Here is a 23,120-nt window from a genome sequence, read left to right on the forward strand (position 1 = left end):
TATTGAGAATCAGGTGTTACTATTAGTCCTTGGAGAGGAGCGGGATATAAATCCAATAAATATAAATAATAATAATAATAATAATAATAATAATAATAATAATAATAATAATAATATAGGCATTGCTACTATAGTTAAATGGAGACTAAGTGTTACTAGATTTTAGATATTACTATTATTGTGGAGGTTAGAAGACTTTAGGCGTTTATTATTGTTGGAAAACCTTGGGCATTTAGGGATTGGGGATTACTACTATGTATTATATATAGGATAGTATATTGGGAGACTAAACATTAGTACTATTATTTGGATTATTTAGGCATTCTTACTATAATTAGGAGTAGTTATGCATTGCCACTATTATTGGGAAACTACTATATTATATTTTAAAATTAAGGCAACTTTACGAATTATCTATATAAGCCTTCCATCCTTCCGAGGTGGGTAAAATGAGGACCCGAATTGTGGGGGCAATAGGCTGGCTCTGTTAAAAAGTGCTATTGCTAACATGTTGTAAGCCGCCCTGAGTCTAAGGAGAAGGGCGGCATAAAAATCGAATAAATAAATAAAATAAATAAATAAATATCCTAAAACTTGTGCCCATTTATGGTACTTTAATGGCACCCATTTTTCAACAATATTACCCCCTACAAAAGGTTTCACAATAGCTTTCTGCCAATAAGCATCCCCTTAATATTTTGGAACTCCAGTTTTCATCGGTCCAGCCTGTAAGGCTCTTTTTTTCCTAAAAATTACTGCTCCTACATTTTCTGCAATTAAGCTTTTACACGCCCTTGTGGGTTGCCCACTAATCTTGAACAATTTAAATCCTAGTCCTCCCCACTAAATTCCTTCCTGAGTCCAATTATAGGTTGACCTCGGCCATGAATGCAATTTTGAGATGATTGTCTTCAGCTGACGCCTTTGAGATGAAGAGCGAGGTGACCTTGGGATACAACTTGGTTTAAAATAAGAGTCTTCGGAGAGTCTTCGGAGAGGGGCGGCATACAAATCCAAGTAATAAATAAATAATAAATAAAGAGTGGAGACCCAGGTTCAGCTGAAAATGCAGGTCGTTCCCCCCACAATTGAGCCCAAGGTTTCTCTTGCTAACTGAGACCTTGAAGTGAGCTTTTCCTCATTTTATGAGCTTCCTTGCCACAGACCATTAAGTGAGTAGCTGCAGTTTTTAAGTTAGTAACGCGATTGATAAGTGAATCTGGCCATCCCCAGAAGGTCGCAAACGTTAATTCATATGACCTCAGGACACTGCAGCCGTCAATATTTGCCCATTGCCAAGCATCCAAATTCTGATTAGTTGACCATGCGGATGCTGCGATGGCTTGTAGGTGTGAAAAACGGTCATAAAGTCACTTTTTTGGGTGCCATTGCAACTTCAGTCACTTTGGAATCAACTCCCCCCCCCCCGGGAGATTCGTATTGGCCCCCACCCACCCAGTCTTCCTTAAGGCCTTAAAAATGCACCTTTGCCGACACGCCTGGAACGACCGAATTTTAACATCTACCCTGGCCTATACTTGAATATGATCGGATGAATGTGGATGATTGATTTTTAAACGAATTGGGCTTTTAGAATGAATTAATTAAGATTAATGATGGGCGAACCCAACGGTGTTCGGCAAGTTCGGACGAACTTTACGCAAAATGCAGCCGACCGAACTTGAACCCGAATGGGGAATCCCTCCCACGAAGAGATTCCGGGGGCGGAGCTTTGACGTCACTGGCAGGTTGCTAAGGACGCCAAGGTGACCCCTTCCTGGATTCTAACATGTTCATTTTTACGTGAAAGGACCGCCCTTTGCTTGCAGTGCTGCTGCGGCGTCCTTTTTTGTAAAAATAACAATGTTTATTTTTACGTGAAGACCTCCCTTTCAAGGAGCTGAGGAATCCCTCCCACGAAGAGATTCCGGGGCGGAGCTTTGACGTCACCGGCAGGTTGCCAAGGATGCCAAGGTGATCACTTCCTGGATTCCATGGAATCCAGGAAGTGATCACCTTGGCGTCCTTAGCAACCTGCCGGGGACGTCAAAGCTCTGAATGCCAAACACGACCCCGAACTTTGCCCGAAGTTTGAAAAAAATTCGTGTTCGTGTTCGGCATACTGAACACCGCAAAATTCGGAACGGACCCGAATTGTGCGGGTTCAGTTCGCCCATCACTAGTTAAGATATTCTATATGCTTTTAGTATTTGAGGTTTTATAATTTTTTAATATTAGATTTCTTGTATGTTCTGTATTTGCTTTGTTGTGAGACTAGGGAGAAGGGCAGCATAGAAATCAATCAATCAATCAATCAATCAAATAAATAAATAAATAAATAAATAAATAAATAAATAAATAAATAAATAGCTAGCTAGCCTTGGTGGTACAGTGGTTAGAGTGCAGTACTGCAGGCCACTTCTGATCACCAGCTGCCAGCAATTTGGCAGATTGAATCTCACCAGGCTCAAGGTTGACTCAGCTGTTCATCCTTCCAAGGTGAGTAGAATGAGGATCCAGATTTATTGATTGGTTGGACTTGTATGCCGCCCCTCTCCGTGGTCTCGGGGCGGCTCAGAACGTATCAATAACCAAACAGTATACAGTAATACAGTTAGGTCCAATTAATACAAAGTTAATTTAAAACATTATAAAAAGCTTAAACATTAAAATCATTCATACAATTGCAACCGTAAACATACTATGTTGCAGTATAGCATAAATATGTTAGAATAGGATTGTATTATATTATTATTATTATTATTATTTATTAGATTTGTATGTCACCCCTCTCCGAAGGGCCTCTAGCATAAAAATCTGGACCTCTAGCACAAAAATGCTCTGCTTATTATAATCCAGGATAGGAGGGCACTAAATTTGCCTAGTCTGCATTCCTGGTAATTACAACAGGGAAACAAAAGGGCTCGAGAGACCGGGATCTAATGCCTTCAAGCTTGGCGCCATGAATAGGTTTTCAGGTTCTTAGGGAAGGCGAAGAGGAGGAGGGGCAGTGCGAATCTCCTGGGGGGAGCTGATTCCAGAGGGCTGGGCCCCCCACAGAGAAGGCTCTTCTCCTGGACCCCGCCAAAGGACATCGCCTAGTTGACAGGACCTGGAGAAGGCCAACTCTGTGGGACCTCACCAGACGCTGGGATTCATGCGGCAGAAGGCAGTTACGCAAGTAATCTGGCCCGATGCCATGTAGGGCTTTATAGGTCATCATCAACACTTTGAATTGTGTCTGGAAACCAATTGGCAGCCAATGCAAGGAAGAAACATGGGCATACCTAGGGAGGCACATGACTCCTCCCGCAGCTGCATTCTGCACCATTTGTAGTTTCCGAACACTTTTCAGAGGTAGCCCCATGTAGAGATTGTTGGGGGCAAGAGGCTGACTCTCTGTAAACCGCTTAAAGAGGGCTGTGAAGCACTGTGAATAAGTCTAAATCCTAATGTTAAATGAACTTTTGTATGCCAAGGATTCCCTGTAGAAAATGCCCATTTAGATTCTTCTACCAGCTGTGGCCTGAAATGCTTCGATCCTTTCCTGGTTTGACCTTTTTACCCCTCCTTCAGGTGCCTTGGCAAACCATGGCTAGCCAGCATGACGAGACGGGAAAGGACGGCAGTTTTGCCAGCGAGGATCTGGCTGCCGAAGCCATGGCCGCAGACATGGACACCTGGGTGGTCTTTGACGCCCGCAAGACCCCCAAGGCGGAGTTTGAGGAATGGCTCCAGACTTACCAGCCGTCTCGCGTCTCTCGCTACGGCAACCTGGCGTGCAACACCGAGTCGGTGGGCTGGATTGCCATCTACGGCCCGACCTTCTGCCCGGAATCTGGCGACGTCGTCGGCCTTCAGGAGGACTGGGAGCGTTTGCAGCTCAGCGGGCGCCGGGTGACTTTCGAGTCCATCAAGGAGCTGGCCATGAACCGGCGGGTCCTGACCGGCAAGTGGCTGATGCACCTGGACAGCGGCTTCAAAGTGGACCACGCTTGGTGCGGCATCGCCCGGGCGGTCCTCGAAGGGCGTGTCGGGGTGGCCAAGGTGAGCCCCTGCTGCCCCGACTCGGACCGCAAACACGTGATCTGCGTGTACACGGACGACTTCACCAACGAGGAGGAAGTGCTGGTGGCCGATTCCGTGATCCGGGCCACGGGGGTCAAGTGCCTCTTATCCTACAAGCCCGATGTTTACACCTACCTGGGCATCTACCGCGACAACTGTTGGCATCTCTGCCCCACCATTTACGAAAGCCGCTTCGATTTGGAATGCGTCCCCCGGCGCTCGCGGGTCCTTAACAAAGTGAGCAACAGTGAAGTGACCTAAAAAAACTCCCCTTCCCGAAGGCACGAAGCTTGCAGAGGAAACGGCACGAAGGCTGGGGACTATAGGCCCCATCATGCAGCGTTGACTCTCTTACTCAAGAGAAGGTAGATTTGCCCAACGCAGGCGGGATGCGTCGTTGGGATTTCTGCCTCCGACACGGGGCGCTTTGTTCTAGCCCAGGAGCTTAAAAGCTAGGGGTTTTTTTTCTTTTTGTGACACTAGTGGACGTCTTCATTTACTATTAAACTGCTAAACTTTGCGTGCTGCGCAGCCTCGTGCGAACCGATCGGCTTCGTTTATTCCAAAAGAGGTCAAAACCAGACGGTCCCTGCGGATCTTTTTTTTCGGCGGAAGGGCTCAACTACGGTAGAAAGATGTGATTTGCTGCTGTGTCTATACATTTCTGCCCATCTAGGGAGGTTGCGGGAAGGGGATGAGGGGAGAGATAATCAGAATGTGAAGGCCCTCAAAGAAGCTTGGGTGCAGGTGGGTGGGGAATAATTTTGACCGGAGGCATGAAATGGAAAATCTAGGCCAGGAGGTAAGCTGATTTTCCTATCCGTTTTTTTGCTCGGAAGTCCTTGGATTTTATTTTTTTGGTTCCTGGTTGCTTTCCCCTGTAACTAGACTGAAAATAAAAGGATTCTCTCCCCCACCCACTTCCCCTGTGGGTTTGCTTTGGGGGGGGGGAGGTGTTTCATAGTGATGGCAAACCTATGGTAAGCAGAGCCGTATCGGAGTACATTTGGAGTACTGTGTACAGTTCTGGTCACCGCACCTCAAGAAGGATATGCAGTGCTACCTCTACTTACGAGCTTAATTCGTTCCGTGACCAAGTTCTTAAGTAGAAAAGTTTGTAAGAAGAAACAATTTTTCCCAAAGGAATCAATGTAAAAGCAAATAATGCGTGCGATTGGGGAAACCACAGGGAGGGTGGAGGCCCTGTTTCCTCCCAGGAGATTCCTAGAGAGTCCCCATGGAGGCTTCTCACTGGCTTTTCCGGCAGTTTCCTCCCAGGAGATTCCTAGAGAGGCCCCACAGAGGCTTCTCACTGCCTTTTCCGGCCATTTCCTCCCAGGAGATTCTTAGAGAGGCCCCATGGAGGCTTTTCACTGCCTTTTCCAGCCCTGTTTCCTCCCAGGAGATTCCTAAAGAGGCCTCACAGAGGCTTCTCCCTGGCTTTTCCGGCCGTTTCCTCCCAGGAGCTTCCTAGAGAGGCCCCACAGAGGCTTTTCACTGCCTTTTCCAGCCCTGTTTCCTCCCAGGAGATTCCTAAAGAGGCCTCACAGAGGCTTCTCCCTGGCTTTTCCGGCCCTGTTTCCTCCTAGGAGATTCCTAGAGAGGCCCCGTGGAGGCCTTTTCCGGTTACAGTTTCAGAGGCTCGGGTTGCTCAGATGCTTCCCTGAAGGCTCCAGAGTGCAAAAAAACAGCCCAACGGGCAAACCGAAAGTCTGTTTTTTTCAAACTTCCCGCTTGCCCATTTTTCCCACCATCCTACGCTTCAGTGAGGCCTGTTTGCATGCACAATGGTTCTTGAGAAGAGGATAAAAAAATATTGAACACTCAGTTCTTATCTAGAAAGGTTTGTAAGTAGAGGCCTTCTTAGGTAGAAGTACTACTGTAATGGAACTGAAAAAGGGCAACGAATGATAAAGGAAATGGAGCCCCTCCCTTATACCAGGTTGCAACGTCTCGGTCTCTTCAACCTTGAAAGACGGCGTTGAAGGGGTGACTTGATCGAAGTGTATAAAATCATGCATGGGATAGAAAAGGTGGATAGAGAAAAATTATTTTTTCTATCACACAATACCAGGATGAGTGGGCCCTCCCTAAAACTCACAGGTAAGAAAGTGAGAACCAATAAAGGGAAATATTTCTTCACCCAGAGGGCCCTTGGTTGATGGAATTCCCTTCCAGAAGAGGTCGTGACAGCTGTCAGCCTGGATAGCTTCAAGGCAGGATTAGACAGATTCAGGGATGCCAAGTATATCATAGGTGGTTATTGAAACGGATGTCCATGTGCCACCTCTATGTTGGTTGAGGCAGGCAGGGGTCCTTTGAGTACCATTTGTTGGGGGTCAAGGGAAAGGGAGGGTCTTGCCTTTTCCTTCTGCTCACGATCCCCATGGACAATTGGTGGGTCACCGCGGGACACAGAATGCTGGACTCGATGGGCTTTGGCCCGATTCAGCAGGGCTCTTCTTAGGTTCTTATACAGGGCATGCAAGGCATTGCCTTATCTTACCTCCAATGCATAGGCGTGCACTAGCCAGCTGATTTTTGGCCTGGGGAAGGCCATTTCATCCTCCAGAGGCTTCACCAAAGCTTCCCTGAAGGCTCCAGAGTGCGAAAAACAGCTCAACGGACAAACAGGAAGTCTGTTTTTTTGAACTTCCCGCTTGCCCATTTTTTCCACATATATGGCTCCACATGCCACCTGTGGCGCCCAGGCCATAGGTTCGCCATCACTGGTATAGGGGAAGTTCTGAACACTGTGTCGGGAAATGTTCAAACATGGCAACTTTTAAGACTTGTGGACTTCAACTCCCAGAATTCTCCAGCCAACCAACTTGTATCCTTCTGGAGTTGAGGGCCAAGAATACTGATGGAGGAAGCTTGTCTTGGCCACACTTGTTAAGTGAATTGCTGCAGTTGTAAATTTTTAATAACACAGTAAAGTGACACTGGATTTCCCGTTGACGAAAAGGTGATCACATGATCCCTGCACGCTTGCGGCCATCATCAATACAGGCCACTTGCCGTTAAAGTTTTGATGGCATGACGATGGGGATGATGTAGCGACTGATGCAAAACAGTCTTTGTTCTTGCAATTCTGAAAGGTCACAAATCGGTACCTGGTACAGTGGTACCTCAACATACGAGTTTAATTCGTTCCAGACCCGAGCTCGTAAGTCGATCGACTTGCATCTCGAACGAATGCCTTTAGACTTTGTTTTTCGCGCCAAGATAACTGGAAGCAAGGAGATTCTTGCGCCACCTAGTGGACGCTCGGCTCGTATCCCGAATTTGAGCTCGGGTGTCGAACAGAAATTCTGCTCACGTCGTGGCTCGTAACTTGGAATACTCGCATGTGGAGCAGCTCGTATCTAGAGGTACCACTGTACCTGTAAAAACTTTGGGGGGAACCCGCTCGGCCGAAACACACACCTTACTACATAGCAATGCTGAGGCTTTAGTTTATTGGAAGAACCTGCTTACAGGAAAGAGAAGGCACGATACGTACGGTCAATTTACATTAAAGCAAAGAAACGCAATGGGAAAAAAAGTAACAACAGGTTAACTACATTTTAAACATCCACTCCCTTTTTTGTTTTCATTTAAAAAAAAAAGTTGCATAGTATAAAAAAGGCAGCAGGGTTGCGGCAACAGCTCCCTTCTTCTCCGCAGGACTCATGTGCCGGATCCTAACAGAATCCACAACTTGTGAATCTCCATCTGGCCTAAACGGACTAACTCTCCTAAATTGGATTTTGCTCAAGCCAGAAAGCAGAAGGCAAGGATTAAAAAGCTGATTCTCGCTTTGGGATGTCAGTTGCATTCGCGCGCACACAACCGCCCTAACGCTTCAGGTTATTTTTTCCGTGGCTTCGGGCGTTGCGTTAACCCAACCAGCATAGTTGTTAGTAGATGCGTATGAGGTCAGGAGTTCCCCCAAACTTGGCAACTTTTAAGACTTGTGGACTTGAACTTATCCAGAATTCCGGGGATTAAAGTCTTAAAGTTGCCAAGTTTGACGAACTCTGTATTAAGTGAACCGTGCTTGCTTCTACAAAGCCAGATTCCGACTCTTAATCAAATTCATTATTAAGTGAATTCATTTTTCTTAACTCTGCCTGAAATGAAGGCTTGGCTGAACTTCTGTGTCCTTCACTGCCTGGTCTAGTTTTGTGGCTGGCCTAAAGCACACACACACACATACAGGGTGTGTTCTAAAAGTAATGCAATTATTTTTTTTAAAAAGTAATTTATTGAACAGATTTGCACAAACACTTAAAATTCTTCAAAGTACTGTCCTTGGGCCTCTACACATTTTTTTCAGTGACTCTGCCGTGACCGGTTTCACCTGGAAGGCGTCTTCGGGGACCTCTTGCAAGATCCATCACGGCTGATTGGATCTCTTCTATGGATGAAAAATGTGCCAGGCCACAACGCGCTACGAGTCTACCTGGCTAAACACCATGTACCAACGCTGCCCCCCCCCATAGAAATGACGTCGGCCCAACAGACTTCTTTTTGTTCCCAGCCCTGAAAGGAACCCGTTTTTCGTCCATAGAATACATCCAATCAGCCATGACGAAGACTTTGTGAGAGGTCCCCGGAGACACCTTCCAGGGCACGTACTGGTCACGGCAGAGTCACTGGAAAAAAATGTGTAGAGGCCCAAGGACAGGACTTTGAAGAATTTTAAGTGTTTGTGGCAAATCTGTTTAATCAATTACTTAAAAATAATAATTGCATTACTTTTGAAACACGCTCTGTACACACAAGTCACAGACTTGCTCCACAGCACACAAAGTTGCAAAACCATTTTCCGATGGAACGATCGTTGTGCCTTTGTTTGAAAACATTATATCCCAGCTTTGCAGGGAGGCAAAATTCCAGCATTTAAACCTGGCAAGTCGGAAAAGCTGCAACGGCATTTTATACGGCACGAAACCAGTCTTTATATACAAAAGGACGACCCTGATTTTTTAAAAAAAATAGTTTTTGTTGCCTTAAAAAAAACGTAACAGGCATTTCATCATCCTCGAGTTATATGACCACAATTTGAACCGAGAACTTCTGCTGCGAAGTGAAGCGTACGTTAAGCGAAGTTTGTCTCATTTTACGGCCTTTTTTGCCACAGTTTAAGCAAATCCCTGCAGTTGTTGGCTTCGCAAGTTGACTTCGCTTGTCATGTGGATGCAAAAGGGGATCGCGTGACACTCCGACCGTTGTAAATATGTGTCGGAGGCCCAAGCGTCTGAATTTTGGTCAAGTGACCCTGGGAAATGTCACAACGATTGTTAAGTGGGAAAATATCATCCAGAGTCACGTTTTTCAGAGCTGTTGTGGACTTTGGACGGACGCTAACCAAAACTGTCACAAGTCGAGGACTACCATGGCTGATGGCCACCTTGTTAAAAAGGCACAGGACAACCTTGGGTCAGCTGAGTAGGAAAAAAGGCAAGGTGGTGACAACAAAAAGTGGCATCCTATTTTGTTTTCAAACTTCACCAGTATTTAAAAATGCTTTGGAATTCTGGGAAATTTGAGGATTTTTTTTTTAAAAAAAAACACCCTGAATTTTGATAGCAAAGATGGAAGACTGCTAAATTGGAAGGCAGAAATACACGCTAAGGCACGACATGCTCCCCTCCTACGTTCGTACTGAAGAGGCATATGGGGTGGGTTTTTTTGGGGGGGGTGGGGGGCACAGAACGTCCCCTCCAATTTGCAGAGGCCAAACCTACCCCTGTTTTGAAGGCTACCCCCTTTCCACCGCTTCCCACAGCTGTTCCCCAAATACAGCTGAAAGAAGAGCGAGCTGCAGGTCTCGGACCGGCCTGGGCATCCTTACGAGTTGAGAAGCGAGTTCAAATCCAGGTCGACCATGGAAAAGCTGTCCTCGGCGGGAAGGGTCCCCAAAAGGCCGTTGAGGAAGCTGTTGTTGGCCGAATGGCCGCCCCCACCACCGTCCCCATTGCCGCCGGGCTCCCCCGCTTCCGCCCTCCGCTGGCTGACCAAGCGGGTGATGGATTCTGGGTAAGTCATCAGGGTCGCCTGGGTCTCCCCTGGCAGCGGCGCAGGGCCGGCGACTTCGTTGAGCATCTGCCGGAACTCCGTGGTGTTGATGCTATCCAGGCTGCTGTAGGGGGCGTCGTCCAAAAGGCCCCCCAAGGGATCGCCGCCCCCTTCGAAGTGGAGGTGCAGAAAGGCGTCGGTGATGCTTTCGCTGTCCATGGAGGGAGGCGGGACCTGCGGGGATACGCCCAGGCACGACAGATCCTCCATGTTGACGGTGCTAAAGCCGGAAACGGCGGCGGCCATGGGAGGCAGTGGGGTGGGGTGCTGGCTGGGCCCGACGTAGAAGCCGGCAGGCGGCTGAGCCATGACTTGCGGCTTCTGGATTGGGCGGATAGGTGAGTGGCTGGATGCTCCCAGAAACCCCGGCACAGCTGGAAAGGAGAATCAAAACGTGGCTTAAGAAACAGAGCAGGGGCTGTGGCCCAAAGCGAAGGAGAGAAGCCAAAAGAGGGTTTTCTCTAAAATTTTGAGGATGGTTGAGAGCTTCAGCGCTCCTAAGTGAGCGGTGAATGGTACCACTGTTTCAGTGGGCCTAAATCAGAGAAAAGAATGAATATTTTGGGTCTTCGCAAGGAGGGGAGAGAGGGAGGAAGGAAGGAGAGAAAAGAAAGAAAGAAAAAAGGAGGGAGGGAAGAAGAAAGAAGAGGGGAAGAAATAAGGAAAGGGGAGAAAGGGAGGAATGAAGAAAGTGAAAAGAAAAAGAAATAGAGAAAAGAAAGGGGAGGGAGGGAAGAAGAAAGAAGAGAAGAGGGGAAGAAAGAAGGAAAGGGGAGGGAGGAATGAAGAAAGAAAAAGGAGAAAAGAAAGGAGACAAAGAAAGAAAGAAGGAAGGAAAGAAAGAAAAAGAAAAGAAAGAAAGAAAAGAGAATTTGGAGTTTAATCCTTTATAGCCCCTTCCTGTTCTTCTGGCTCCGAACCATAAAATAAATCTTAAAAATTTAGCAGAGGAGTTGCCACAATCTAGCTTTCTTTAAAAAAACAAAACAACCCAAACTTTCAAAGTTCAGAATTCCACATTAAGACACTGAAATTGGAATTAAATCTGCACAACTTCAATTAATTTCTGAAAGAGCAGAATAATAAAGAGTTGGAAGGGACCTTGGAGGTCTTCTAGATCAACCCCCTGATCAGACAAAAGAGAACTTATACTAGGGATGGCAATTTTTGTTTTGTTTGTGTGCCAAAAGGAGTGTGTGTGGGGGGGTGCTAGCATGCGTACACCTGCCACGCACCCCTGCGCTGCCCCCTACGCATGTGCACAGGCCTTTCTGAAGCCGGGTAGGTTGAAAAAAAAAATGGTTTAAAAAAATTATAAATTAGTACACCCTCATTTGGTGGAGGGACTGAATGAATGTTGTTGGGTGGCGGGAGCTCCTATCACTGTGCACTGTATTAAGTTGTGTGTATTCTTTTATATTATAAAAATCAATAATATATATATATGTGTTGTGGTTGGCTCTGGCCCAGCTCCTGCCCCAAGGAATGTGGAGGTGGATGCAGGGGAAACATCAACATGTCATAGGCCTGTTTTATTGCCGACAGAGGCAGGTAGTGGTTTCCTCGGACGAAGAAGAAGGTGGGGGTGACTTGGAAGAGGGGGGCTTGGCACACAGCCCAGGAAGCCAATCTCCATTATCTTCGGTCGATTCGGATGAGGAAGTATTAGACCCACGCAGGTGCAGAATTATGCATAGAAGAGACCAATTGCAGAAATATTACAGGAGATAAGAGAGGCCACCTGTGTTTGGGTGGGGCTCCAGCAATTAGAGCTGCTGATATAAATAGCAGCGTGCTGGCTTGGCCGTTGTGGAAGATTATCTGATGGTTGTTTCTTCAAGACTGTGCCTTGCTGTTTCCGGACTTTGTTGATTTTTCACGACTTTGAAACCAAAGCAGAGCAAAGTGTGTGTGTGTTTCACTTCGTGGAAGAAGGAGGGCTGTGACGTTCCTTCACAGCTGCTAGCTAAGTACTTAAAGACTGATTAAGGGGATTGTACAGACTACCAGGTTGTTTTGGGACGAGTGCTCTTTGCAATATAAAAAGGGTGCTTTGTTTCTTTTGAATTTTTGTGATAAAGAACATTGTTTTTGAACTTTCAAGTGTGTGCGTGTCTGAAATTTGTACCCTTGAATTTTCGGGAGACTCTTACCATAGAGCCAGGCAGAACATATATATATATATATAAAGTATTCCAGTGATACATATATGTATGTATGTATGTATGTATGTATGTATGTATGTATGTATGTATGTATCACTGGGATACTTTATATATATATATGTTCTGCCTGGCTCTATGGTGTGTATGTATGTATGTATGTATGTATGTATGTATGTAGACTGGGCCTTGAGGCAAAAAGGAGCTGTGACATTCCTTCAATATACCAGGGTGATCCGACATAAAAAACATAGGCAGCTTCTGCCTTGTAAAGGTGCTGAAGGGATCAGGTCTGGTGGCTCAGCTGTTAATTCTCTGCCTTACAAGGCAGAAGCTGCCGGATCAAATCCCAGTAAGGGTATGGCTAGCTGATGAGGCCAGAACAAGGCCGAAATGGTGCCATCCTAGTCTCCCTTAATTTTAAAATTTCAGCAAAAAACATGTTTTTATATATATATATATATATATATATATATATATATATATATATATATATATATATATAAAACATGTGTGTATGTGTGTGTGTATATATATATATGTCACATTGTTTTTTTGCTGAATTTGAAAATTAAGGGAGACTAGGATAGATCTATTTCGGCCTTATTTTGGCCTCATCAGCTAGCCATACCCACTGGGACTTGAACCTGCAACCTTTGCCTTGTAAGGCAGAGAATTATCCTCTAGGCTACAGTATGCAATCCCTTCAGCTCTGCACAAATATATATATATATATATATATATATATATATACTTTTATATGTGTTCGCCTGAGAACAAGGACAGAAACACCAGCCTGAAGATGACGAGTGAGACCTCGTCGAAACGTCGCCAGAAATTTCCAAATCCTACACGGGAAGAAACCCGAATATACCAAGACCGTCATACTTTTATATATATATATATAAAAGTATCCCACAGATTCAACCCCCGAGCTACGAAATATTCTCTCCTACAGTTGCATTATTACGTCAGCCAAAATGCAGGTTTTACAAAGTCTTTTTACAAAATCCTTCCAGCTGTCTGTCTCTTGGCAGCGTCCGAAAATATTTGGGAACGAGGAAGAACTTACCACTGGTGCTAGGCCGGGCTGCTGCGTGTTTCGGAATGGCAATGCGGCGTGGAGATTGTGCTTCCGCGGTCCCTACTGTGGAGGGAGGGAAACGACAGGTAGCCATGAAATGTCAGCTTCAGACATGCTCACCTTTTTAAAAAAAGACCTGTTATTTCAAAGAGCAATTCTGGTGGTTTTGAAGAAAAATTGAGGTTTAAAAAAACCCAAACACTATTCCTTTGAACAGAAATAATATAAACATAACGTAACATAACAAAACGATAACACAACATAATCGCTAACATAACACAACACGGTTTCTGCTTCCTTTTAGCACCAGGGGCATCCCAGCTTTGGCGACTCTAAAAGATTCATGGACTTCAATTCCCAGAATTCCCCAGCCAGGAACAGCATTCCCCCACAAATGATTGGCCCTAAATCACTCAGCTGGCTGGGGAATTCTGGGAGTTGAAGTCCACAAGGCTTTACAGTCGCTTAAGGTTCCCAAATCTTCTTTAAAATGAAGAAAATTTGGAATATTTAAGCGACTGTAAAGTTTTAAAGACTGTTGTGTTATTTTAACCAAATAACAGACTTTTGACCACATTAACTCCTGGAAAGGATGAGTCCATTGCATCTCCTCTCAAAGTCCCATCGGTTTTAAGGTGACTTTATCTGCCCGACACACTAGAGTTGATGGGCATTGTAGTCCAAAGCCTCGCAGGGATGCCCCAACTGAATGAAAGGAACTCTTCCCAGGTTATCTATTTTTTTTAATATAATTCCCCCCCCCCAAATGTACATACATATATCATCAGAACATCCATAGTAATAAAATTTCTATCCAAAATATCATAAACATATCTCCTTAATTGCTCCTTTTATATATATATATATATTTATTTATTTATTCATTCAATCGATTTATGTCGCCCCTCTCCGAGGATTCGGGATGTCTTACCACATATAAAGGAAACAATAAAATACAGTGTCTAAATCCAATTAATTATTTTATTTATTTTATTTATTTATTAGATTTGTATGCCGCGCCTCTCCGGAGACTCGGAGCAGCTCACAACACAAATCACGGTACAAATCCAACAATAAAAAGCAATTTAAAACCCTTAATATAAAAACAATCATACATCTCAGACAAACCTTGTGTAAAATGGAAACGGCTCGGGGGAATCAATTTCCCCATGCCTGACGGCAGAGGTGGGTTTTGAGGAGTTTGCGAAAGGCAAGGAGGGTGGGGGCAATCCTAATCTCCGGGGGGAGTTGATTCCAGAGGGTCGGGGCCACAGAGAAGGCTCTTCCCCTGGATCCCGCCAGACTACATTGTTTCGTCGACGGGACCTGGAGAAGGCCAACTCTATGGGACCTAACCGGTTGCTGGGATTTGTGCGGCAGAAGGCGGTCCCGGAGATATTCTGGTCCGCTGCCATGAAGGGCTTTATAGGTCATAACCAACACTTTGAATTGTGATCTCCGTTTCTCCTCTCTACCACCTCTTTCCTACTCCCCTCCTCTCCCTTTCTACTTCCTCTCTCTTGTCCTTCCCTGAGTATATCTAATCATAATCCGTTCTATGGTTAGCAGAGTACTAATTCAAAAACCCCAATTTCATTCCAACCTCGGAGCTATTTCTTAACCTTGTATCTTTCCCTTTCACCTATTATTTATTGTTTAACACGTTCTACCAGGTATATCTACTGTTGTTCTAATGCCGCCTCCCTCCTCTTATTTTTGTCGCCTGGGACTACCACTTCTAATTTTCGACTTTCTTCCAAATTAATTGCTACGGCTTAGCTTCCGTAGCTAATAATAAATTTTATTAGTTTTTTCTAATAAAGATACATACACTCTACATATAACATAGTGCCTGCACCCCACAAACAACATTCAGACCCCTCTATCCTTTATATATAACATTTGAGGATAAGAACAATATTTCTATTTACATATCATAAAGCAATTCTGATTTATTCTTTAAACCTTGGTCTTGAATTCTACCAACCATATAACCTCTAACCCTGTCCCATCAATTCATAGAAACATAGAAACATAGAAGACTGACGGCAGAAAAAGACCCCATGGTCCATCTAGTCTGCCCTTTCTCGCAATATTTTCATTAACCACATTCATCTTTATATCTATAATTTCAAACTGAATGTAATCCACCATCTACGGGTACCAGTTTTGCATTGTCCATTTTGTTGCATCCTTCCAACCTAATACTATTACCACTTGGGCACTTTCTATAGGTGCTTCTTTAATTTCTCTACATTCTGCCATGCCATTCCTTTTTACCAATACAGTGTTCCCTCGATTTTCGCGGGGGATGCATTCCGAGACCGCCCGTGAAAGTCGAATTTCCGCGAAGTAGAGATGCGGAAGTAAATACACTATTTTTGTCTATGAACAGTATCCCAAGCCTTCCCTTAACACTTTAAACCCCTAAATTGCAATTTCCCATTCCCTTAGCAACCATTCAGATTATTACTCACCATGTTTATTTATTAAAGTTTATTTAAAAAAAATATTTATTAAAGGTGGACAAAGGTTTGGCGATGACGTATGACGTCATCGGGCGGGAAAAACCGTGGTATAGGGGAAAAACCCTCAAAGTATTTTTTAATTAATATTTTTGAAAAACCGTGGTACAGCTGTTTCGTGAAGTTCGAACCCGCGAAAATCGAGGGACCACTGTACTGCCAATTCTTTTGTAATTGTCCAGTTTGTATTTAACATCCTATTAATTTCCTCTTGCACCTCCTTCCAAAATTTCTGCACTATCTTCCAGAAACGTTCGTTATCTCTTAATTTTAGGCTGTTTTCTTCCCTCTCCTCAGTTAGTATCTTTATTTCATTTATTTATTTATTGAATTTGTATGCCGCCCCTCTCCGCATCACTTTATTTTAATTTCATCGTTTCTAAGTGCCCCAGATTAGCTCTTTCAAGCAGGGCTGGCCCCCTTCTCTCTCTCTCTCTTTCTCTCCCCTTCCCGTTACAGTGGTACCTCATCTTCCGAATGCCTCTTCTTCCGAACTATTTTCACCTTACGAACCCAAGCTGGGATGAAGGGGTTTCTTTCCCCCCCCTTTTTTGAAGAAAGAAAAGGGAGGGGTGGCTTGGAGGGGGAAAGAGTTTGCATTTAAAAAAGTAGAACAGTGTGCTTGCAGAGGCACTGAAAGGGTGTCTTTTGAAGAAAGAAAAGGGAGGGGCAGCTTGGAGGGGGAAAGAGTTTGCAGAGAACAGCGTGCTTGCGGAGGCACTGAAAGGGTGTCTTTTGAAGAAAGAAAAGGGAGGGGCGGCTTGGAGGGGGAAAGAGTTTGCAGAGAACAGCGTGCTTGCAGAGGCACTGAAAGGGTGTCTTTTGAAGAAAGAAAAGGGAGGGGCAGCTTGGAGGGGGAAAGAGTTTGCAGAGAACAGCGTGCTTGCGGAGGCACTGAAAGGGTGTCTTTTGAAGAAAGAAAAGGGAGGGGCAGCTTGGAGGGGGAAAGAGTTTGCAGAGAACAGCGTGCTTGCGGAGGCACTGAAAGGGTGTCTTTTGAAGAAAGAAAAGGGAGGGGCGGCTTGGAGGGGGAAAGAGTTTGCAGAGAACAGCGTGCTTGCGAAGGCACTGAAAGGGTGTCTTTTGAAGAAAGAAAAGGGAGGGGCGCCCCCCTTGCCTTTCTTCCTTCCCACTCACCCTTTAGCCTAGCCTTGCTTCTTCCACCCGCCCCCTTTAGCTGCTCCCCCCCTGCCCTCTGTTCGCCTCCCTTCTAAAGTTTGGGATTTTCCTGAAGGATTTGCATGCATTATTTGCTTTTACATTGATTCCTATGGGAAACATTGTTTCGTCTTACGAACTTTTCACCTTACGAACCTCCTCCTGGAACCAATTAAGTTCGTATCATGAGGTACCACTGTATTTCTTTAAACTTTACCTGCAAAAGGTGTTTTCTGTACAAAGTTCTTGAAAGTGCCCAGGGTTCGTTTGCGTTTCTCCTCGATTCGATGAAAGTCGCCTGCCGGGAAGGAGGGAAAAAAAGTAGATAAGATAGATAATATGTTTTTTTTTTAAATTATGCCTTTATTATTTTTATAACTGACTTAAAGCATCTAATGATCCTTCCGCTTCCTTTTCTCTCAACAACAGTCCTGTGAGGTGGGCCGGACTCAGACTGACTAGCCCAAGGTCAGCCACCTAGTTTTCCTGGGTAAAATGGTACTAGAACGCACAGTCTCCTGGTCACTGGCCCAAAGTGACACACACCAACTTTCATTGCCAAAGATGGGACTAGAACTCACCAACCCCTGGTGATTGGTCCCAAACCACTCACCTGGCTTACAGACCTAAGGTAAAATTAGAACTCACCATCTCCTGGTGATTGGCCCCATGTTCCCAAAGCTGGCTTTCATGGGTAAGGTGGGACTAGAACTCCCTATCTCCTGGTGACTGGCCCAGAGCCACCCAATCAGCTTTCATGCCAAAGGCGGGACTAGAACTCGCCATCTCCTGGTGATTGGCCCAAGGTCACCCAATCAGCTTCCATGCCAAAGGCGGGACAAGAACTCGCCATCTCCTGATGATTGTCCCAAAGTCACCCAATCAGCTTCCATGCCAAAGGCGGGACTAGAACTCACCATCTCCTGGTGATTGGCCCAAAGTCACCCAATCAACTTTCACGCCAAAGGCAGAACTAGAACTCACCATCTCCTGGTGATTATCCCCAAGTCTTCAAACTAGCAGTCCTGGCTAAGGTGGGACTACAACTCACAGTCTCCTGGTGACTGGCCCAAAGCGACTTCCAAAAGCTCTCATGGCTAAAACGGGACTAGAACTCACAGTCTCCCACTGATTGGCCCAAATGAACAGAGCTGACTTTCCTGCTTAAGACAGAACTAGAATTCACAGCCTCTGGTTTCTAGCCTGATGCCATCACTACTAGACCAAACTTATGTTTATGGCTAGAAAAGATTTTCCCTTACTTATCCTGCTTTTGGTAGATACTCAAAGCATCAACGGCTGCAATCATATATACAATCATATATATATATAACATATAAACATATATAAATACAGTGGTACCTCTACCTAAGAACGCCTCTACTTACGAACTTTTCTACATAAGAACCAGGCGTTCCAAGATTTTTTTGCCTCTTCTCAACAACCATTTTCCACTTGCAAACCCGAGCCTCCGAAACTGTAACTGGAAAAGGCAGGGAGAAGCCTCTGTGGGGCCTCTCTAGGAATCTCCTGGGAGGAAACAGGGCTGGAAAAGGTAGGGAGAAGCCTCCGTGGGGCCTCTCTAGAAAACTCCTGGGAGGAAACAGGGCCAGGAAAGGCGGGGAGAAGCCTCCATGGGGCCTCTCTAGGAATCTCCTGGGAGGAAACAGGGCTGGAAAAGGTGGGGAGAAGCTTCCGTGGGGCCTCTAGGAATCTCCTGGGAGGAAGCAGGGCCGGAAAAGGCGTGGAGAAGCTTCCGTGGGGCCTCTAGGAATCTCCTGGGAGGAAACAGGGCCTCCACCCTCCCTGGGGTTTCCCCAATCACACTCATTAATTGTTTTTACCTTGATTCCTATGGGAAAAATTTCTTCTTCTTACAAACGTTTCTACTTAAGAACCGGATCACAGAACAAATTAAGTTCATAAGTAGAAGTACCACTGTACTTGCCAACAAGACAAGAATATGCCAAAATATAGCCCTGAATGGATTGCGCCCAATTTACACATTTCTACTGTTGTCATAGCTGTAATATTCCCCCTCCCGTTGCTGGCAACCGACTAAAGATTGAGACAATTTTTTAATGAACGACGGATACCTTCATCCGGGAGATAACGGAACTCCATGGAGCCGCTGACTTCTTTGTCGGAGGGACGGTGCAGCTGCATCTGGACCGTCACGGGTTCCCGGATGCTCTGATCCGCGTAAGGGGGTGTCTTGAAAACAATGGCCACCTGGCGGTGGACGTCCGCCTGCGAGAAGGAGCCTTTGGCTTCCCAGGAGTCCTTGAAAAAGCGGACTTCGATATCCTCTGGAGCAGAAAGAGAAGAAGAAACCCATCAAGATTATTGGTGGAGAAACCCATCAAGATTATTTACGGGACCGTCTTCTGCCTCATATATCCCTACGGCCAGTTAGGTCGGACAGAGTTGGCCTTCTCAGGGTCCCGTCGGCCAAACAAAGTCACCTGGCGGGGCCTGCAGGAAGGGCCTTCTCTGTTGTGGCCTCATTATGAAATTAATTATGAAATTAATTGTTCAATATTAACTACCTTATTGCTATATTGTATACAGTGTTCCCTCGATTTTCGCGGGGATGCATTCTGAGACTGCCCGCGAAAGTCGAATTTCCGCGAAGTAGAGATACCGAAGTAAATACACCATTTTTTGCTATGGACAGTATCACAAGCCTTCCCTTAACACTTTAAACCCCTAAATTACAATTTTCCATTCCCTTAACAACCATTTACTCACCATTATTACTACCGTGTTTCCCTGAAAGTAAGACAGTGTCTTACTTTCTTTTTATCCCCAAAAGCCCCACTATGTCTTACTTTCGGGGTATGTCTTATATTGGAAAAAAATTGTTGAATTTTTTGTTTTAACCATAAAATTAACATTTATTAACAACCTGAACAGACGGAGGCGGCAGACGCGGTGACGTATGGAGGGGGGGCGGCGCGGAAGTGGGCAGGAGGCGGCGCTCATTAAGATCAGAGGGAGGTGGCAGACGCGGCGACGTATGGAGAGGGGGACGGCGCAGGCGTGGGCAGGAGGCGACGCTCATTTGGATCAGACGGAGGCGGCAGACGCGGTGACGTATGGAGGGGGGGCCGCACGGAAGTGGGCAGGAGGCGGCGCTCATTAAGATCAGACGGAGGCGGCAGACGTGGTGACGTATGGAGGAGGGGCGGCACGGAAGTGGGCAGGAGGCGGCGCTGATTAAGATCAGAGGGAGGTGGCAGACGCGGCGACGTATGGAGAGGGGGACGGTGCGGACGTGGGCAGGAGGCGGCGCGCAGCTAGATGAGAGGGAGGCGGCAATACCCCCGTGTTTCCCCGAAATTAAGACATATGTCTTACTTTCGGGGTACGGCTTATATTAGCCTACCCCACTGAAACCCCCGATACGTTTTACAATCGGGGGTGTCTTACTATCGGGGAAACACGGTAGTACTCACCATTAAATAAGACACTTAGTGATCCTGATATTTATAAACATATTTATTAACAATAATTATTTTTTTTGCGATAACAACGCCGATTGGCCTAGATTTTGGCCAATCAACAATGGCAGACGAAAGCTTGGTGATGACATATGATGTCATCGGGCAGGAAAAACCATGGTATAGAAAAAAACCAGCAAAGTATTTTTTAATTAATATTTTTTGAAAAACCGTGGTATAGGCTATTCGCGAAATTTGAACCCGCGAAAATCGAGTGAACACTGTATTGTACTGAAGAAACCCATCAAGAAAAGATGGTCCGAGGAGGAAGGATGTGGCCAAACGCCACGGTGGCACATAGTTCCCCACACTCCGCAGGGGAATCCCAAACCCCTGCCGTCTGGGGAATCTTGGTTCCTTTGGAACCAGGCCAGATCCACCTTGAAAGGGTGGTAAAGAAGGGGACACCGTCCCTACCAGTTCGCATTATGTTGGAAGTGTGCGTTTTGCCTACGTCATCACGTCGGGGAAATAACCCTTTGCCTTTGTGCATGCGCAGAAGGATTTTGGCATGCCGCTGTCAAGGAGGCGACCGGAAGATAATTAATTTAAATAATTTAGAAAAAAACCTTCAAGTGGCCTCAATGACTCTCAGGGTACCAACAACCAGATGATTGCAAGGAATATAAATAGACACCTTCCATCCTCCACCTTCAGTCAGAACTGAAGAAGCTTCTTGGACGAGAAGCAAAACACCTTCAACTCCAAAGGAAAAAGCACTTTTGGGACAATGGTGATCCGGATGACCGAGACTCTCCATAGGATTTTTTAAAAGACTTTTAGAAACTTCCCAGGAGTGTTGGAGAAAAGCCTTACCTTTCTGCACTTTGTCACAGAGGAGAAATATTTCGTCTCCACCCAGGCAAGTCCCCGAATTGCGGTTGACGCGGCAAATTTTCAGCTCGGCTGTATTGGGTGCACCTACAGAAAGGAGGGTTTTTAAAAAAACAAAAAAAACAAAGCACGAACCACTTTAGGACAGGTTCATTCTTGACTTATGATCGTTCGGCGGCTGTTCGAAGCCACAACAGCACTGAAAAAAGGGAATTATACCTGCTCCTCATACTTACGACTCGCTATTGGATCTGTAACTCAAATCTAGTCCGCTAAACCAGGGGGTGTCAAACTTGATTTAATTAAAGGCTGCCATCAGGATTGTGTTTGACCTTGGGATCCCGGGGGGGGGGGGCTGGTGTAGCGGGAGGGTAGGCGTGGCCAGGGTGGGCGTGGCCAGTTGACATCACGTGTCAGGGGCACCTGTGGCGGCCAAGTCCCTCCCTTCCTCTCTTTATACCCTTCCTTCCCTCCCTTCCCCTTTTTCCTTTTCTCTCCATTCTCCTTTCTCTCTTTCTTTTTCCTTCCTTGCTCTTTTCCCATCTTCCCATTTTTAAAAATATTTTTATTATACACACAAACATAACGAACGTATAGTCCTAGGAAACCTAAATCCTATTATTGTTAAAGTTGAAGATCAGTTCATCAAAATTCATACACGTATATTCATACACCTATATAATACAGGTATGATAATATATTGATCTAATGACATAATTATGGTGTGCTCTTCTATATATATATATATAGAACCATCTGTTGTCTGTTCCTTTTTATTATTTATATCTATATACAGGTAGTAATGGGTATTTACATATTCTATACTTTATTATCCTCGTTCTTTAACGATTCATACAAATCTGTCCCTTGTTAAATGATAGTGGGATTCCTTTTTATCTCGTAATTCCTTCGTCATTTTATCCATCTCTGCACAACTAAGAATTTTCCTTATGAAAATTCCTTTCTTTTTCTTGGTCTTTCCATTTTCCTTGTTATTATTATTATTATTATTATTATTTAGATTTGTATGCCGCCCCTCTCCGCAGACTTTCCTGTCCCTTCTTTTTTTTATTATAAAGACTTTATTAATTTTTCATAAAATTCACACACAAACGTACAGACATTTAACACATAGTGGGGTTGCAATTACCCCTCTCATCTTAGAAGTTAATTTTTAACACAGAAAAAGAATGTATTCTTAATTCATTAAGTCAACATTTTAATCTAGGTGAAAAAGAAGATTTTTATTCAAACATTATAGTAATATAAAATTAAGTTAATAAAAAAGAAAAAATATAAAATCATTTTGATATGTTCATACATTTCTCATGGCATTCAATTTTATTGTTCTTTTTATCTATCCACTTATAAACTTTATTCCAAATAGTATAGAATTCAGATTCTTCTTGGACTTTCCTGTCCCTTCTTGCATGCTCAAATGCAAAAGGGAAAGAAACATTTATACAGTCATACCTCGTCTTACGAACCTAATTGGTTCCAGGGGGAGGTTCGTAAGACGAAAGGTTCGTAAGAGGAAACATTGTTCCCCATAGGAAACAATGTAAAGTCAATTAATCCGTGCAACCAAAAAAAAACCCCGCAAAAAAACCGCTGCCGCCCGGCTGTGACCTTTTAAAACAGCCGCACGGCTTCCCAGCCATCTCCCGAAGACGAATGCCAAACCCAAACTTCCGCGTTCGGCGTTCGGAGGCTGCTGGGA

At 45.0% G+C, this 23,120-nt stretch overlaps 2 protein-coding genes across 3 annotated transcripts in view; one reads left to right on the forward strand and one right to left on the reverse strand.

Moving 5' to 3' along the window:
- Positions 1–4,984, forward strand: part of C13H11orf68 (chromosome 13 C11orf68 homolog) — a 6,908-nt gene extending 1,924 nt beyond the window's left edge. Inside the window, exon 2 of the mRNA XM_070766545.1 lies at positions 3,577–4,984. Within this exon, the coding sequence (XP_070622646.1) occupies positions 3,592–4,329 (738 nt within the window). The 5' untranslated portion in view covers positions 3,577–3,591 and the 3' untranslated portion in view covers positions 4,330–4,984. The remainder of the gene's footprint in view (positions 1–3,576) is intronic.
- Positions 4,985–7,510: 2,526 nt separating this feature from the next.
- The window catches only part of RELA (RELA proto-oncogene, NF-kB subunit), a 36,864-nt gene continuing 21,254 nt past the window's right edge, over positions 7,511–23,120 (reverse strand). The window contains exons 7-12 of one of the 2 annotated variants that reach the window (XM_070766547.1): positions 21,383–21,487; positions 19,160–19,372; positions 17,281–17,361; positions 13,369–13,443; positions 9,491–10,508; positions 7,511–8,363 (exon numbers count right to left, since the gene is read on the reverse strand). In XM_070766547.1, the coding sequence (XP_070622648.1) occupies positions 9,907–10,508; positions 13,369–13,443; positions 17,281–17,361; positions 19,160–19,372; positions 21,383–21,487 (1,076 nt within the window). In that variant the 3' untranslated portion in view covers positions 7,511–8,363; positions 9,491–9,906. Of the gene's footprint in view, positions 8,425–8,675; positions 10,509–13,368; positions 13,444–17,280; positions 17,362–19,159; positions 19,373–21,382; positions 21,488–23,120 lie in introns of both variants that reach the window. The other variant, XM_070766546.1, reaches the window with a different exon arrangement.

This window comes from Erythrolamprus reginae, chromosome 13 (assembly GCF_031021105.1).
Source record: "Erythrolamprus reginae isolate rEryReg1 chromosome 13, rEryReg1.hap1, whole genome shotgun sequence".
In the NCBI taxonomy this organism is placed as follows: domain Eukaryota; kingdom Metazoa; phylum Chordata; class Lepidosauria; order Squamata; family Dipsadidae; genus Erythrolamprus; species Erythrolamprus reginae.